The sequence below is a fragment of the Dipodomys ordii genome, unplaced genomic scaffold, assembly GCF_000151885.1.
Source record: "Dipodomys ordii isolate 6190 unplaced genomic scaffold, Dord_2.0 Scaffold92, whole genome shotgun sequence".
NCBI lineage: Eukaryota > Metazoa > Chordata > Mammalia > Rodentia > Heteromyidae > Dipodomys > Dipodomys ordii.
In genome coordinates this window covers 5,067,348-5,081,890 of record NW_012267308.1, presented here as the reverse complement: position 1 = coordinate 5,081,890, position 14,543 = coordinate 5,067,348, and the positions used below count along the sequence as shown (strand labels likewise).

General features: G+C 47.9%; 1 protein-coding gene across 1 annotated transcript in view; it reads right to left on the bottom strand.

The window, feature by feature from the left end:
- The window catches only part of Ryr1 (ryanodine receptor 1 (skeletal)), a 111,771-nt gene that overhangs the window by 83,978 nt on the left and 13,250 nt on the right, over nt 1-14,543 (bottom strand). Inside the window, exons 12-25 of the mRNA XM_013026195.1 lie at nt 14,116-14,237; nt 13,430-13,625; nt 11,410-11,545; nt 11,233-11,328; nt 11,034-11,152; nt 9,811-9,944; nt 9,240-9,481; nt 8,542-8,734; nt 7,198-7,414; nt 4,218-4,322; nt 3,908-4,011; nt 2,884-2,967; nt 1,588-1,895; nt 1,191-1,393 (exon numbers count right to left, since the gene is read on the bottom strand). Of these exons, the coding sequence (XP_012881649.1) occupies nt 1,191-1,393; nt 1,588-1,895; nt 2,884-2,967; nt 3,908-4,011; nt 4,218-4,322; nt 7,198-7,414; nt 8,542-8,734; nt 9,240-9,481; nt 9,811-9,944; nt 11,034-11,152; nt 11,233-11,328; nt 11,410-11,545; nt 13,430-13,625; nt 14,116-14,237 (2,259 nt within the window). The remainder of the gene's footprint in view (nt 1-1,190; nt 1,394-1,587; nt 1,896-2,883; nt 2,968-3,907; nt 4,012-4,217; nt 4,323-7,197; nt 7,415-8,541; nt 8,735-9,239; nt 9,482-9,810; nt 9,945-11,033; nt 11,153-11,232; nt 11,329-11,409; nt 11,546-13,429; nt 13,626-14,115; nt 14,238-14,543) is intronic.

Below are 14,543 nucleotides of genomic sequence, written 5' to 3'. Positions count from 1 at the left end.
GGGGGGGGAGGAAGGAGGAGAGGGAGAGGGAGAGAGAGATGCATGAAGACACATATGCAAAGTGTCAGGTAGAGGGTACCTGGAAACAAAGAGGGATCACCCTACAGCATTTTCTATCTTTCTACTCATTCATATTCATAGTCCTTGAATTGCTTTCCCCATTCATCTCTTTTTTGGGGACATGAAATCAGGGTTGTCCCTGAACTTTTTCATCAAGGCTAACACTCTACCAATTGAGCCATAGCTCCACTTCTGGCTTTTTTGGTGGTTAATTGGATATGAGTCTCATGGACTTCCACAACTAGCTCTGAACCATGATCTTTAGATTTCAACCTCCTGAGTAGTTAAGATTACAGGCATGAGACACCAGCATCCAACTCCTTTCCCATTCATCTCTGTGTCTCATCCCTGATCTTATATTTCCTGCTGCTCCCATGGTATGGTAGGTATACAGTCCACCAAAGTGACAGAAAGGATTGGTGACAGCAAAAAGTGAAAGGATGGAAAAGAAAAATTAACCTTTCAATACAGATCCATAACCTCCATACAGATCCATATAAGTCTCCAGAATAAATCGTGAATAAAGAGATAGATGAGAAGGTAGGTATATGGCTGGCTGAATGAATGACTGGGTAGATGGATGGCTGAATAGATAAGTGGGTGGATGGTTAGAGAGGTAGATGGGTGAATGGATGGGCAGATGGATGAGTGGATCCATACATGGATGGATGGAGAGTTGAGAGTTAATATGGAAAGGAAGAAAATATAAGTACATATATACATAGACAAATGGATAGGTGGAAGAATGGATGAATAGATGGACGGGTGAAGCGGTAAATAGATGGAATAGATGAATTGATGGGTGGATGGACAGATGGATGGATGGATAGGTAGATGTATGGGTGAATAAGTGGATAGCTAGGTTTACGAATTGTTAATGGATGGATGGATGGGTGAAGGGATAAGTGGGCAGATGGATGAATGGATAGATGAGTAGGTGGATGAGCAGATTGATAGACAGATGGATGATGGATGGGTGGATAGATCAGCCGATATATGAACAATGAGTGGATAGCGGCATGGTACATGCAGAGATGGGTGGACAGAGTGAGTCACGAGGTAGGACAATAGTGTGGGACTGTGGGAAGGTCCGTGGAGCTTGGCAGAGTACGATCCACAGAGGTACCCACCCTATGCCCATTGAAGACATAGGCCAACTCATCAGCTCCCAGCTCTACATCCGGTCGCAGTTCAGGCCTCGCCCAGCCCACTCGCATCTCGCCCGTGGTAACTGCCTCGAACTCAAAGTACCAGCGGCCACTCTGTACCACATAGGATTTTTCTGCCCTGAAGATGCGTGTCCGGTCTCCTCGAGACTGGTTCTCTGCTTGGCCTACCAATGAAGCCAGGCAGAGTTAGAGAGACTGGGCAGGAAATAGATCCAGAGGTTATGGTCTAGGGTTAAAGGTCAAGATTAAGGGCAACATGGACATCTGTAAGAAAGGACTACATAACAACACATTTAAAGTGACAACAGTTGAAAAGGAAAAGAATAAGGTCAATCAAGGTTTAGAGTCAAGCACTCACTGGGCTCCTGGTCAGGTGGTTCAATGTTGTAACCATAACCCAGCAGGGTACGCACAGCCTGGCAGAGGCTGTCTCGGTTGCTGCGCTTGGTGGCCTCATCAAGCAGGCGGTAGGGTACTAGGCGAGGGTTTCTGCGAGCAGGGATGTCCTGCACAGCACTATAGCTCCAGCCCTGGGCCACACGGTCTCTTGCCCACACATTGTGTCCATTCTCTGCTAGCCGATCCACCAGTGTCGTCTGTGCTGGTGTCAGACGCACGTGGCTCAGGTCCAGGGGGGCAGGCTTGTACCCATTGCTCATCATATACCTGCAGGTGTGGTGAAGTGTATGTGGGTTAAGACTCTCCCCTCAATCTCAGGGATCTGGGCTGCAAGATCTTCAGCTTGTCCCTGGGCTGAAGGACCTTTAGCCTTGAGCTTTGGGATATCTGACAGTTCTAAAACTGCAGAGAACATGCTTTGAAATCTTGATTTCTGACTCCCAGGATGCTGAGTCCCTGGCCATCACTTACCTTTCACCCTGGTTCTGGGAGCCTCAGCTTTGATCTTGGCATGACACTCATTGATTTTTCACTGTTAGTGTGGCCCTCTCCCTCTCCCTCTCCCTCCCTTCTTCCTTCCTACCCGGTCCCCCCCCCCCGCCCTCATTGTTGGTCTGGGGCTTGAACTTAGGGTCTGGATATTGTCCCTGAGCTTTTTTACTCAAGGCTTGTGCTCTGTCATTTGAGCCACAGCTCCACTTCTGGCTTTTTTGGTAGTTAAGTGGAGATAAGAGTCTCATGGACTTTCCTGCCCAGACTGGCTTTGAACCAGGATCATCAGATCTCAGCCTCCTAGGTAGCTAGGATTATAGTCATAAGCCACTGGCACCCAGCTTCACTGTTAGCTTTCTTACTTCTGACCCCAAACCCAATCTTTCCAAATCTCCTGGCTTTAGAGTCTATGACCTCTGACTCAGGACCTCTAATTCCTTGCCTATAATTCTAGAATATCTTACCCCTCCAGAATCATCTTAATTCTTGTCCTCTGCCATGACCCTTTGTCTCTAAAGTGAAATTTCCGAGGGCAGACCCTAATCCAGAATCCTAGACTTACTCCTGCCTTCCTTCTCTGGAACTCGTAACCGCTCCATCCTGAACACTCACCTTTGACCCTGGACACCTGACCCTACAACCTTCACTCTAACCCATGCCCCTGCATCTCTGGCCTCAGACTTACCCATAAGGCTCTTCAGCCTTTTCAGCTTTCATAGTACACCCTCAGTCCCCAGACAGGCCCACAGACACCCATGCTCACGTTTTGGGGAGTTTTGTCTTCTTCAGGTTGTCCTCTGCCTTCTCATCAGCCATGCCCACATGGCAGCCCAGCGCCAGCAGAGTCCTGGGTTAAAGAAATGGGGCCACAAGGTCATAGCCCATAGTTTCCTCTCTCTGTCTCCTCTATCTCTGAGTCTCTAAGCTCTCTCTCTCTCTCTCTTGCTCTCCTCTCTCTCTCTCTCTCTCTTCTCTATCCTGTCCTCATCTTACTCGGTCTCTCTGATTTTTATATTTCCATTTCTTCATCTCAGTATCTCTCTGCCTACGGCCACTATCTTCTGGATTCTTCTCTTTTTCCTATGTCTCTTTGCCTTTCCATTAATGCCTTTTTCTGTCTTGGTCTCAATCTTTCTTTGCCTTCCTTCCTTCCTTCCTTCCTTCCTTCCTTCCTTCCTTCCTTCCTTCCTTCCTTCCTTCCCTCCTTCCTTCCTTCCTTCCCGCTTGCCTACCTTTCTCTCTCTCTCACTCACTCACACTCTCTCTTTCTGTCTTTCTTCTTTTCTTTTGAAACAATATTTTTGCTATGCTTCCCAAGTTGGTCTTGAACTCCTAGGTTCAAGGGATTCTTTTGCTTCAGCCTCCCATATACCTGGAACTGCAGGTGTATGACACCACACCCAGCTTATCAATGTCTTTTGCTGTTTCTTTCTCCTCTATCAGTTTCTATTTCATAATCCCTTTCTCTCTTTCTTTCTCTCTTTCTCTCTTTTCTTCTTTCTTTCTTTTCTTCTTTCCTTCTTTCTTTTTCTTTCTTCCTTTCCCTCCCTTCCCCACTATTCTTTGCCTCTTCCTCTCCTACCCTCCCTTCCTCTTCCTTTCCTTTTGTTTTTTGTTTTCTGTATTGAAGACCAAACCCAGGGCCCTTGTGCATATCAGGTAAGTACTCTGTCATTGAGCTACAACCATAGCCCCTTTGGTGTCCTTCTGTCAGTAACTGTCCCTCCTTGCCCTTCCTCCTGACTAGAAGTCATTCCAGACCCTTGCTCCCCAGAAATCCCTCTTACTTGAGCGTCTCCCCTGACATCTGCAGGTTGTAATTTCTCTCAGGCTCTGGCAGGCTGTGGAAATCCACAAGACACGGATGCAGCCTCTTGTTGTCATCTCGAACCTGGAGAAACCCTGGAGTCAATTCCTTGGGCTCCCCTTTCCTCTGCCAGCTCCCAGACAGTGACCCCTGACCCCCCCCCCTCCTCGTTTACACTTATACCACTGGAAGCTTGAGGACCTTCCAGTGCCCTGAAGTCCCTAGACACCAACCCTCCCTGCAAGTGAACTTATTCTTGCTCTTCACTCTAGAAGTGAGCAACTCCTCACCTGGCCATAGGTCCAGCCCTGCTCGATGCGAGTCAGCGCCCAGAGTTCATGGATGTTTTCTGCTAGCTTCTCCCGAATGCGTTCCAGATGAGGAGGCAGGACAATCTAGGGTCAGGGGGACATTCGTGAGGTCCCTAAAATTCTACCATCACCTCCAGATCAACTCGAATGGAAAATCAAAATCATCGGGGGAGCCTCATCCCAGAAGACTATGCAGACACCAAGTCACATAAAGCAAAGTTTATTGTCACCAAGCTGACAGGCTGACCCTCCCAGGTAGGGACAGCTCTTGTCCTTGAGTTTATATGGGGGTATATATGGCTAGAGAACTGGGGATGGAGAATTTCACTAGGGGCCCCAGTACTCTGCAGTCTGGTTTGTGTGAGATGTGGAGTTTGTGAGGTATGTGAGAATGGGGGATTTTGTTGTGGTGGGGCTAAACTTTATGGTTGCAGCTGCCTGTGTCAATGATAAGGCCTGAGTCAGCTAAATTCAGGGAAGGGCCTATGTCACCAGATTTCAGGAAAGGCCATGCTTTACAGCAGGGTCTAAGATAGCAAAGTGGCTCCTAAGGTAGAGGAGGTTAGGCTAATAAAAACCTTTCTTTCCCTAGTCCTTTCCTCTCTCCATACTGAGGCTTGAATTCAAGGACTTTTTTGTTCAAGGCTATCACTCTACCAACTGATCCTCTACTTCTGGCTTTCTGGTGGTTAATTGGAGATAAGAGTACCCTGTCAAGGCCAGCTTTTGAACCTTGATTCTCAGATCTCAGCCTCTTGAGTAGCTGGGATTACAGGTGTGAGCCACCAGTGCTCAGCTCCTTTCTTCACACAACACTTAACTCCTGACACTTACTTTATAAAGAGTCTCTGATGGCCTTGGAATGTGGCTCAGTGGTAGAGTACTTGCCTAGCATGGATGAACCCCTGGGTTTGATTCCTCAGTACCACATAAACAGAAAAAGCTGGAAGTGGTGCTGTAGCTCAAGTGGTAGATTGCTAGCCTTGAGCAAAAGCAGCTCCGAAACAGTGTCCAGGCCCTAAGTTCAAGCCCCATGACTGGCAAAAAAAAAAAAAGGAAAGAAAAGAGTTCCTGAACATATTTATGCAAAATATTTAATATTCTAGTTGAGATGAATGCCAAGCATACAATGAGTGTCTAATAAATGTTGATGTTTGGCAGTGCTTTGCTGGCAAGAGATATTGATGGTTTGGACCAGAGAGGGAGCTCCAGGAGCCAGAGCAGACAGCCTGTGGGCAGGAAGCTGACCGGAAGACCTAAAGTCATCTGACTTCTAGAAATACATTGAGTGCTTGCTATTTACTCAGGACTGTGCTCAGTTCTCAGCCATAGCACAGTATATAAGAACATAGGCTTCAGAATCAGATCCTTGCATTCAAATCAGCACTTGTCACTTGCATTCAAGTCAGCATTTGTCCCTTCATCTCTCTGGCTTTCAATTTCCTCAACTGTAAATTAAAGGCAATAACATGCTAGTTCTTTCTTTCCCTCCTTCCCTTCCTTCCTTTCTCTATCTCTTTCTTTTTTTTTCAGTATGGGGTTTAAACTCAGGCAATCCTTGCTACAGGCTCTCTACTACTCAAGCCATACCTCCAACCCTTTTTCCTTTAGTTATTATATTTGGGGGGGAGGGGTCAGTTGTGAGGCTTGAACTCTGGGCCTTGGCACTGTCCCTGAGTTCTTCAGCTCAAGGCTAGTGCTCTACCACTTGAGCCACAGCACCACTTCCAGTTTTCTGGTGGTTAACTGAAGATAACAGTCTCATGGACTTTTCTGCCCAGGCTAGCTTTGAATCTCGATCCTCAGATCTCAGCCTCCTGAGTAGCCAGGATTACAGGCATGAGCCACCAGTGCCCAGCTAGTTACTATTTTTATTTTCAGTTGTGGGACTTGAACTCAGGGTCTAAGCACTGTCCCTGGGCTCTTTTGCTCAAGGCTAATGCTCTATCATTTTTGAGCCACAGTTCCACTTCCAGGTTTTATTTGTTTGTTTGTTTGTTTTTTGCCAGTTCTGGGGCTTGTGAATTTAGGCCTGGGTACTGTCCCTAAGCTTCTTTTGCTCAAGGCTAGCACTTTACCACAGTGCTACTTTGGGCTTTTTCTATGTATGTGTACTGAGGAATTGAACCCATGGCTTCATGCATGCTAGGTAAGCACTCTACCACTGAGCCACATTCCTAGCCAGTGGAGATAAGAGTCTCTCCTGGGAACTTTTCTGCCCTTGGTTGGCTTCAAACCATGATCCTCAGATCTCAGACTCCTGAGTAGCTAGGATTACAGGCATGACCCACCAGCACCTGGCCAGTTATTATTTCTTTTAATAGGATCATGCTTGCTTTTTTTCTCCTCCCTGAGGATGGCTTCAGACAAAGATTCTCTTACCTATGCCTGCCTCATAGCTGAAGTTACAAATGTGAACCATCAAATCCAACTTATCCATTTAGTGGGGTCTTGCTAACTTTTTTCTTTCCTAAACTAGCCTTGAACATTAATCTCTACTTCCTGAGTAGATTAGATTACAAGCCTGTACCACCATGCCCAGCCTCACCATTCTATTTTTTTTTCTCGGTTGTGAGGCTTGAACTCTGGGCCTGGGTGCTGTCCCTCAGCTCTTCAGCTCAAGGCTAGCACTCTACCACTTGAGCCAAGTTACCCACTTCCAGCTTTTTCTGTTAATGTGGTGCTGAGGAATCGAACCCAGGGCTTCATGCATGCAAGGCAAGTGCTCTACCACTAAGCCATCTTCCCGGCTCCTTTTTTCTTTTGAAATGAGACCACAGAGTAGAGTCCCTGAAACTAGAATTCTGCCTTGAGAGAGCCCTTTGCCTCCTGTTGCACTGCCTCAGATTCGCCATCTGTTTTACACAATGAGATTCTCAGCATCCAGCTTGACTCTAGGCATCTTTGGCATCTAAGAGAGCAATACCTCACCAGAATACCCTGGCAGGGCAGGCAATACCTGGACAGTGTCCACAGGACAGGGCACGAAGTCAGTGTGTGAGAGGCAGCGACTGGGTCCCACCAGGTGGGGTCCCCGGGGACCTTCCCGTCGATACTCCTTGATGGGTTCAAGATGGAGTCGCTCTCGAGGTAGCACAGCCTCATGGCATGGGGCATAGCCAGGTGGGGGGAGGAATTTAAATTCCCCATGGCGGCCACCAAGGAGAAACCGGACTCTGAAAGAAGAGAAAGAGGGTTATGGTGTGGGATATAGAGGACAGTCTGCAGTTAGTGGGGGACACAGCAATTCTAGGCTCAGTGAAAAGTTCTAGGGAGACCTGATGTCCCTGGGAAGTCATGTGTCTCCCTAGGGTTATGGAAATCGTTTAAAAGTCAGAAAGAAAAATCTGAGGGTAAAAGAAATAGCATAGGGAATGTCAATGGACAATCCAGAGGAAAAGTTGTGCTGTCAATAGGGAATTAAGAATCAAAGGGTCTTGCCAGGCACCCATGGCTCATACTTCAATCCTAGTTACTCAGGAGGCTGAGATCTCAAGATCAAGGCTCAAGGCCAACCCTGGCAGGAAAGCCTATGAGACTCTTACCTCCAATTAGCCACAAAAAAAAATTTTTAACTCAGGAGTTGTGGTTCATGTAGCAGAGCTCCAATCTTGAGTAGAAAAGCTTAAGACAGTACCTAAGTCCTCAGTTTGAGCCTCAGTACCAGCACATGTGCACGTGCGCAAGCGCACACACACATGCACAAAAATATACATACACAAAGGTGGATCTGTACTTATTAGAGAAGAATTCCCATCTTGGAAGGCCCTCTGGAGACTCCAGATCAATAGAATATCAGGGAATAGTGAAACATTTTGGAGAAACCAAGAAGAAGGTCTTATATTCTGTTATAATTATGACATAACCAGAATTTCCAGCTTAGGGTCGTTGGGAAGAAGGCTGGGTCCCTGAGAGGTCTTTGGGTTAACTGGGGTTCTGAGCAAATCTGAGCTGACTGGATCATCACTGGGAGATCTTGTCATCATGAGGAGCTAATTGGAAAAGGATGGAGTCATTAGGAGAGTCTGAGGTCACTGAGAAAGTCCTAGGTTTGAGGTCAGGGGGACTTACAAAGTCTGTGGTCATTACAAAGTGATTGTAAAATCCTGGGGCCATTTGAAGGTAACTGGTAGGATATGGGATTGGGAAGAATATGAGGTCATTGGGATCATGGAGAGGTCACTGGAACCTTCATGTCCTAAGGAACTGTTCTCTCCTGGCCTCCGAGGAGGCTATAGAGTGGTCAGAGAAGCTATCAGTCCCCAGACCTGGGATAGACAATGGGGCAGGGGTAAGTCCTCACTTGACACCCGCTGAGAAGCTGACAACTGGGAAGAAGAGCCCATCAAGGTTGAAGGCTTCAAAGACACCTTGAACAGGACAGCCATTGATGCGGAAGGATATGGATGGTACACTAAGATCCAGGCAGCAGCTGACCACATCCTCTGGGGCTAGAAGGTGTTGTCCTGGAGAAGTCACTGGGCGTGCCACATGACCTATACCAGCCAGAGGTCAGAGGTCAGAGGTCCCACAGAATCAATGGTATCAAGAGACCACAGGCAAATATCGGAAGATCCCTTGGAGACTAGACCTTGAGAAACTATAGGTGTTCCTATAGTTCTAAAATTAGGGGGCAGAGGTTAAGGGGGGGGTCTCCTGAGGTTACATTCCTGGGAACTGTGGGTCACAGATTAAAGACACAGAGTTTAGATTATGGAAACTTTAGGATCAGGATTCAAAGCTCGGGGGTTAAAGCTCTAGAATCAGAGGTTATACCTCTTCAAGGATCAGCATTTTGGAAGTTATGAGGAAAAAGGGAAGGGTGGGGCTCTGGAAGCTTGAGGGTTAGGGTCTGGAAAAATGAAGAGTAAGGGGACAAAAAAATGCCTCCCCTGGGGTTCAGAATACCCCCTCCCAAACCCCAGGGTATGAGATCAGTCTTGGCAATTTTCTGGGGGTCAAAGATCAGGGTTAAGGAATCTCCTGGGAGAGCCCAAGTACCTGTCCAGAGATGCAGCCCATCAAAGCCATAGGAATAGAGGTCATCGCCGACTCCATTGCCTCCCCAGCCCTCGCCGCCTCCAGGGTAGGGGCTATAGCCCTCAGTGAGGGCCCATCCCACCCGCAGGTGGGTGGCCTGAGCTGTCAGGAATGGAACCACCTCATCCACCATCACCTCAAAGTACCATTTTCCATACTGTGTGGAACCCTCTGCTCGTCCCACAAAGATGTTGGGGCGGATACTGTGGGAATGAAGAAGATAGTCATGTTGTTGGGAGGGAAACAGAGAAACACATACAAAAACAGATTGAGAAGAGACAGACGGGAGAGAAGGGGGCAGAGACAAGGACAAAAAGAAAAAGAAAACACAGAAAGAGAGATAGAGGCAGAAATGGAGCCTGGAAAAGAGAACAGTAGGAGTCTAGGGGTAAACTGGTACAAGGAAGACATCCTGGGAAGGGACCTTGCAAAAAGATACCCACTAAGGTTAGATCACAGTCAGGAAGAGGGTTGAGGAGCTTTTGAGTCTTAGGATAGGGGTAGAGGTCAGCATAGGGGTTAGGAGCCTCACCTGGTAACGTAGTTGATCAGATCTGTCTGCAACAGAAGCTCACGACCTGGGAGCAAGTTCTCAGTAATGAGATCTTGGTTGGAGCGCACGGCCACACCATTACACACACACAGAGAACATAGCACATCCAGGACCTGGAGGTCAATATCAGAGGTTAAAGAGAGTGAGAGAGCAGGGTACTGGGCTACAGGAAAAACAGGATAGGAAGCCAGAAGGGAAGGATGATGTATCTGGACATAAATATGGAGATTTTGCCTGAGAGAAGTTGGTATAAACAAAGGTTAGGGATGACAGGAAAAGGTTAGGGATCAGAGAAGAGGGTCAAGTGAGAGACTAGGGGTTTGTGATAAGGTTTGAGATAAGGCATCAGCAATGTAAGAAAAGAGAGGTTAAAGGGTAAAGTGAAAGGGTCAGTGAGAAATGGGAATCAAAATGAGATTTTTGGATCATCAGGGGCCAAAGGAAGATGCAAATGTGTGAAGTAGTTAGAAATCAATCAATAGGAACTGCTAGCGCCTGTAACAAATAGCAGAGTATACAGCCACTTAAAGCTGAAATTTATGGGGCTGGGAAGGTGGCTCAGTGGTAGAGTGCTTGCCTTGCATGCATGAGGCCCTGGGTTCGATTCCTCAGCACCACATAAGCAAAAAGAAAAAAGGGTAGAATGCTAGCCTTGAGCTGAAGAGCTGAGGGACAGCGCCCAGGCCCAGAGTTCAGGCCCCATGACTGGACTCCAGAAAAAAAAAAGCTGAAATTTATGATAAATATTTGATAAACTTTTCAAAGATTTAGCTAAGTATTCTGCACCCAAAATCCATTTAAGAACCAGAGCATGCCGGGTGCTGGTGGCTCACGCCTGTAATCCTAGCTACTCAGGAGGCTGAGATTTGAGGATCGCAGTTCAAAGCCAGCCCGGGCAGGAGAGACCATGAGACTCCTATCTCCAATAAACCACCAGAAAAAAACCGGAAATGGCGCTGTAGCTCAAGTGGTAGAGCGCTCGCCTTGAGCTGAAGAGCTGAGGGACAGCGCCCAGGCCCAGAGTTCAAGCCCCACGACCAACCAAAAAAAAAAAAAAAAAAAGAACCAGAGCATGAGACACTGGTGTTGAGATGGAAGGTACGTGGGGGTAGAGTAGATCAGATAATTGATGGGGCCATGAGGAGAGGTCAGAAGTGGGAATTCAGAGGTCAGGGATGAGAGGTCAGAGGTGAAGAACAGACCTTGTGGTTTCTCCCATGCTTGTCGAGGAGGGAGATAATGGACTTGATGTGGTTCTCTTGGATGATATTCAGGACTTCAGGACTCTCGATAAGGACGCAGTACAGCACCTCCAGGATTCCTGTCAGGTACCAGGGGAGAGTTGAGGTGGTGTGATCCTCTTTTCCCTGACCCCTTTCCCAATGCCCTGGCTTCCCCTACCAGATGAGGCCTCTAGCCGATCCAGCTTGCTGACCAGCCAGTCCAAGTTGGTGGAGAAGAGGGCACAGTTGGTACGATTGCCACGGATCAAAGAGGCTGTGGGTGACAGAGGCATCAGACTGTGTGGAACTGCGTATCGGAGATGCTGTTGGGGAAGTTAGGACTCAGGCTCCTTACCCAGGAGTTCATACAGCAGGTTCACAATCTCTTTCCAGGACTCAGCCGCCTCCTCCCCTGCAAATTCGGCGAAGTGGGCAGCGGTGGTGTAGACATTCAGGCGGTCAATGCAATTCAGGACCAGGGAGAGCATCCCCTGGGGTGGAAGAAACAAAGAGGTCACAAGCTAAGTCCCAGTACCTCCCTTTCTTCTCTTTCTTAAATTTGCTAAGAAAATCTCTCCAACACTTAGTTTCAACCGAGTCTCATTAATCCCATGTTCCCATTCCTTCCCACCACCTTCTTCTCCTCCTTGCCTCCCCAGATCTGTTCGTCCTCTTTGCCTCTATCTCCAACATAAAATGCTCCTACTGAATCAAGGTTTCTACCAGGTGCTGGTGGTTCACTTCTGTAATCCTAGCTACTTAGGAAAATGAGATCTGGAGGATGGCAGTTCAAAGCCAGCCAGTGAAGAAAAGTACACCAGATTCCATCTCTAAAATTACCAGTAAGAAGCAGGGCTAGAGGCTTGGCTCAAGTGGCAAAGTACCAGCTGAGCAAATAAGCTCAGCAAATACAAAACTCTGAGTTTAAATGATGGTGCTGGAAAAATAAACTAAATAAGATCAAATTTTCTTTTTCTGAAGCATAGGCCAAGCACATTGACCTCAGGACCTTTGCATTTACTTGCTTTTCTACCCATTGTTCTAAGTATACACCTGGCTTCCTTTCTTTTTTTTTTTTTTTTGGGGGGGGTCCGGTCGTGGGGCCTGAACTTTGGGCCTGGGCGCTGTCCCTCAGCTCTTCAGCTCAAGGCTAGCACTCTACAACTTGAGCCACAGTGCCACTTCCGGCTTTTTTTTTTCTTTTTGCTTATGTGGTGCTGAGGAATCGAACCCAGGGCCTCATGCATGCAAGGCAAGCACTCTACCACTGAGCCACCTTCCCAGCCCCTTCCTTTCTTCTTTTATGTCACCCTGACTAAGCAGTCTAGTTTAGATGGCAAAACCCCAGCATTCTCTAGCCCTTCCCTGATTTTTCTCCTTTGCCCTTATCACCATATAGTTTGCCATACATTCATCTATTTATTTGTTTTGTTTTGAGCCAGGGTTCTTCTATGTAGCCAAAACTAACCCCAAAACTTTCAGTCCTCCTTTCTCAGACACACCAGTACTGGAATTACAGGCATGTACCACTATGTCTTATTTATATTTGATCATATGATTCTCCCTTGCCACATCAACTTCCTAAGGGCAGATTTGATCTGCTTTGTTCACAGCTGGATTATTGGATGAGTGAATGACTGCTATTTAATCTTTCTGAGTTTTGAAGTGACCCATCTGTACCATGAGAATTACAACCTTCCATGTGTATAGCCATAGCAAAAGCTAAATACAAGGTAACAATAATCACAAACATTAGCATCCATTCTATATTGTAACTATTGTAAGTGCCTTGTCTATATATAGCAATTCCATTCTGGCCATAGTTTCATTGTTACTATATTTATTTACTGGTCTTCCTCCCCAGCAGATATGGAGCCCTTGGAGAGGAAGAGTCTAGCTGGATGCTTTTGAATAGATGGTGCTCCCCAACTCCTGACAACACTTAGGATCCCCTGATCTTCCTCCCACCCCTTCTCACATCTCTAGCTGCCCCATACCTCTTGTATTCTGACTTAACCTTTACTGGTTTTCCTCCCTACACTCTCCTTCTTCTGGCCTCTGGCCCCATCCTCCCATCCCACACCACCTAGAGAACCAGAAGCCCTAATTAGCTCAACCTCTGATTTCTCCCCAGGCCTATCTCCCAGGCCTGGCCTTGTTTTTGAGCTTCTTCACTTAGAGGCCTTCTGATCAATGCAGGAGCGCACCTACTTAAGGCTCCGCCCCCCAGCTCCCATTGGCCCAGGTCCTTCCTTGTGCTCCTCCCCTCCCCCCGCCCAATCCCTGCGCCATTTATCTTGCTCTGTCCCGAGGCCCCGCCTTCTTTAGGCCCCACCCTCACCCTTTAGGCCCCACCCACCCCACTTGCACCTCACCTCCTCCTGGAAGAGGCTCTGGCGGTTGCGTAAACTGCGCAGCTTGCTCTGCTTCTCCTCATGCTGAAGCTCCTCTGAGGGAGGCTCAAAGTAGCCGATGAGGTCCTGCAGGCTCAGAATGACACCCTCGATGGGCAGCGCAGAGCCAACAGGCGGTCCTGAGCCCCGTGGCTTCCCGCTGAAGCTATCCAGGCCCCTACCACAAGGACCACAGCTGTCAGTCAGGGCCAAGCACATCCCACTGTCATCACCCAAGAGCACCCCTCTGTCATTGCCCAACGCTATCAACACTCCTACAGACTCCCCCTTGTAAAGAGGATGAGATATGGAAAGGCAGGGGGAAAGGCCTTGGCTGGAGGTCACATAGTAGAAACTGAGACTGAGACTCACCTGATTACACAGGGAGTTTATGGAAAGAGGAGTAAGGACGGGTTCAGAGTTGAGGGTGGTAGTACTCAGGGTGTAAAGAGTGTTGAGCAGAAGTATGAGGTCAAAGATCACCACTGTCTAGGTCAGATTTAGGGCTCAAATGTACAGAGGGTATAGGATTAGAGATTAGGGATTGTATGTGTTAAACAGGGCTGAGGCTGCCTCTTAAGATCTCTAGAGATGGAAGTGGTCAAGTGCATGAATACAAGAAACTGGGGGTCACTCCAGGGCAGAAGGCAGCAGGGGGGTACACCTACTTGATGAACTGGTTGTACAGGCCAGCCGTGCTGTAAATCATCCGGGCAGCCTGTGACTCCTCCTGCTGGCAGCGGGTCAGTGACAGGGCATCATCCATGTGACCTTCCTGATGTAGCATGGCCTGAGGGTTCCACACAAAGCATTCAGGAGGGGGTCAGCCACCCAGAGTCATAAGCCCCAGCTTTCTCCCATGTTCTTTGTCTGCCTTTCCTTTTCTCTGTCTTTATCTCTTAGTAGGGCTGAGGCTCAAGTTGCCTCGTGCTGGCTAGACAGGCACTCCATCACCTGAGCTGTCCCTAGTCCTTTTTTCTCTTTCCCCTCCCCATCCCCCCAGACCTAAGGCTTGCACTCAGGGTCTGGGCACTGTCCCTAAGCTTCTTTGGCTCAAGGCTAGCACTCTACCACTTGAGCCACAGCACTACTTTCA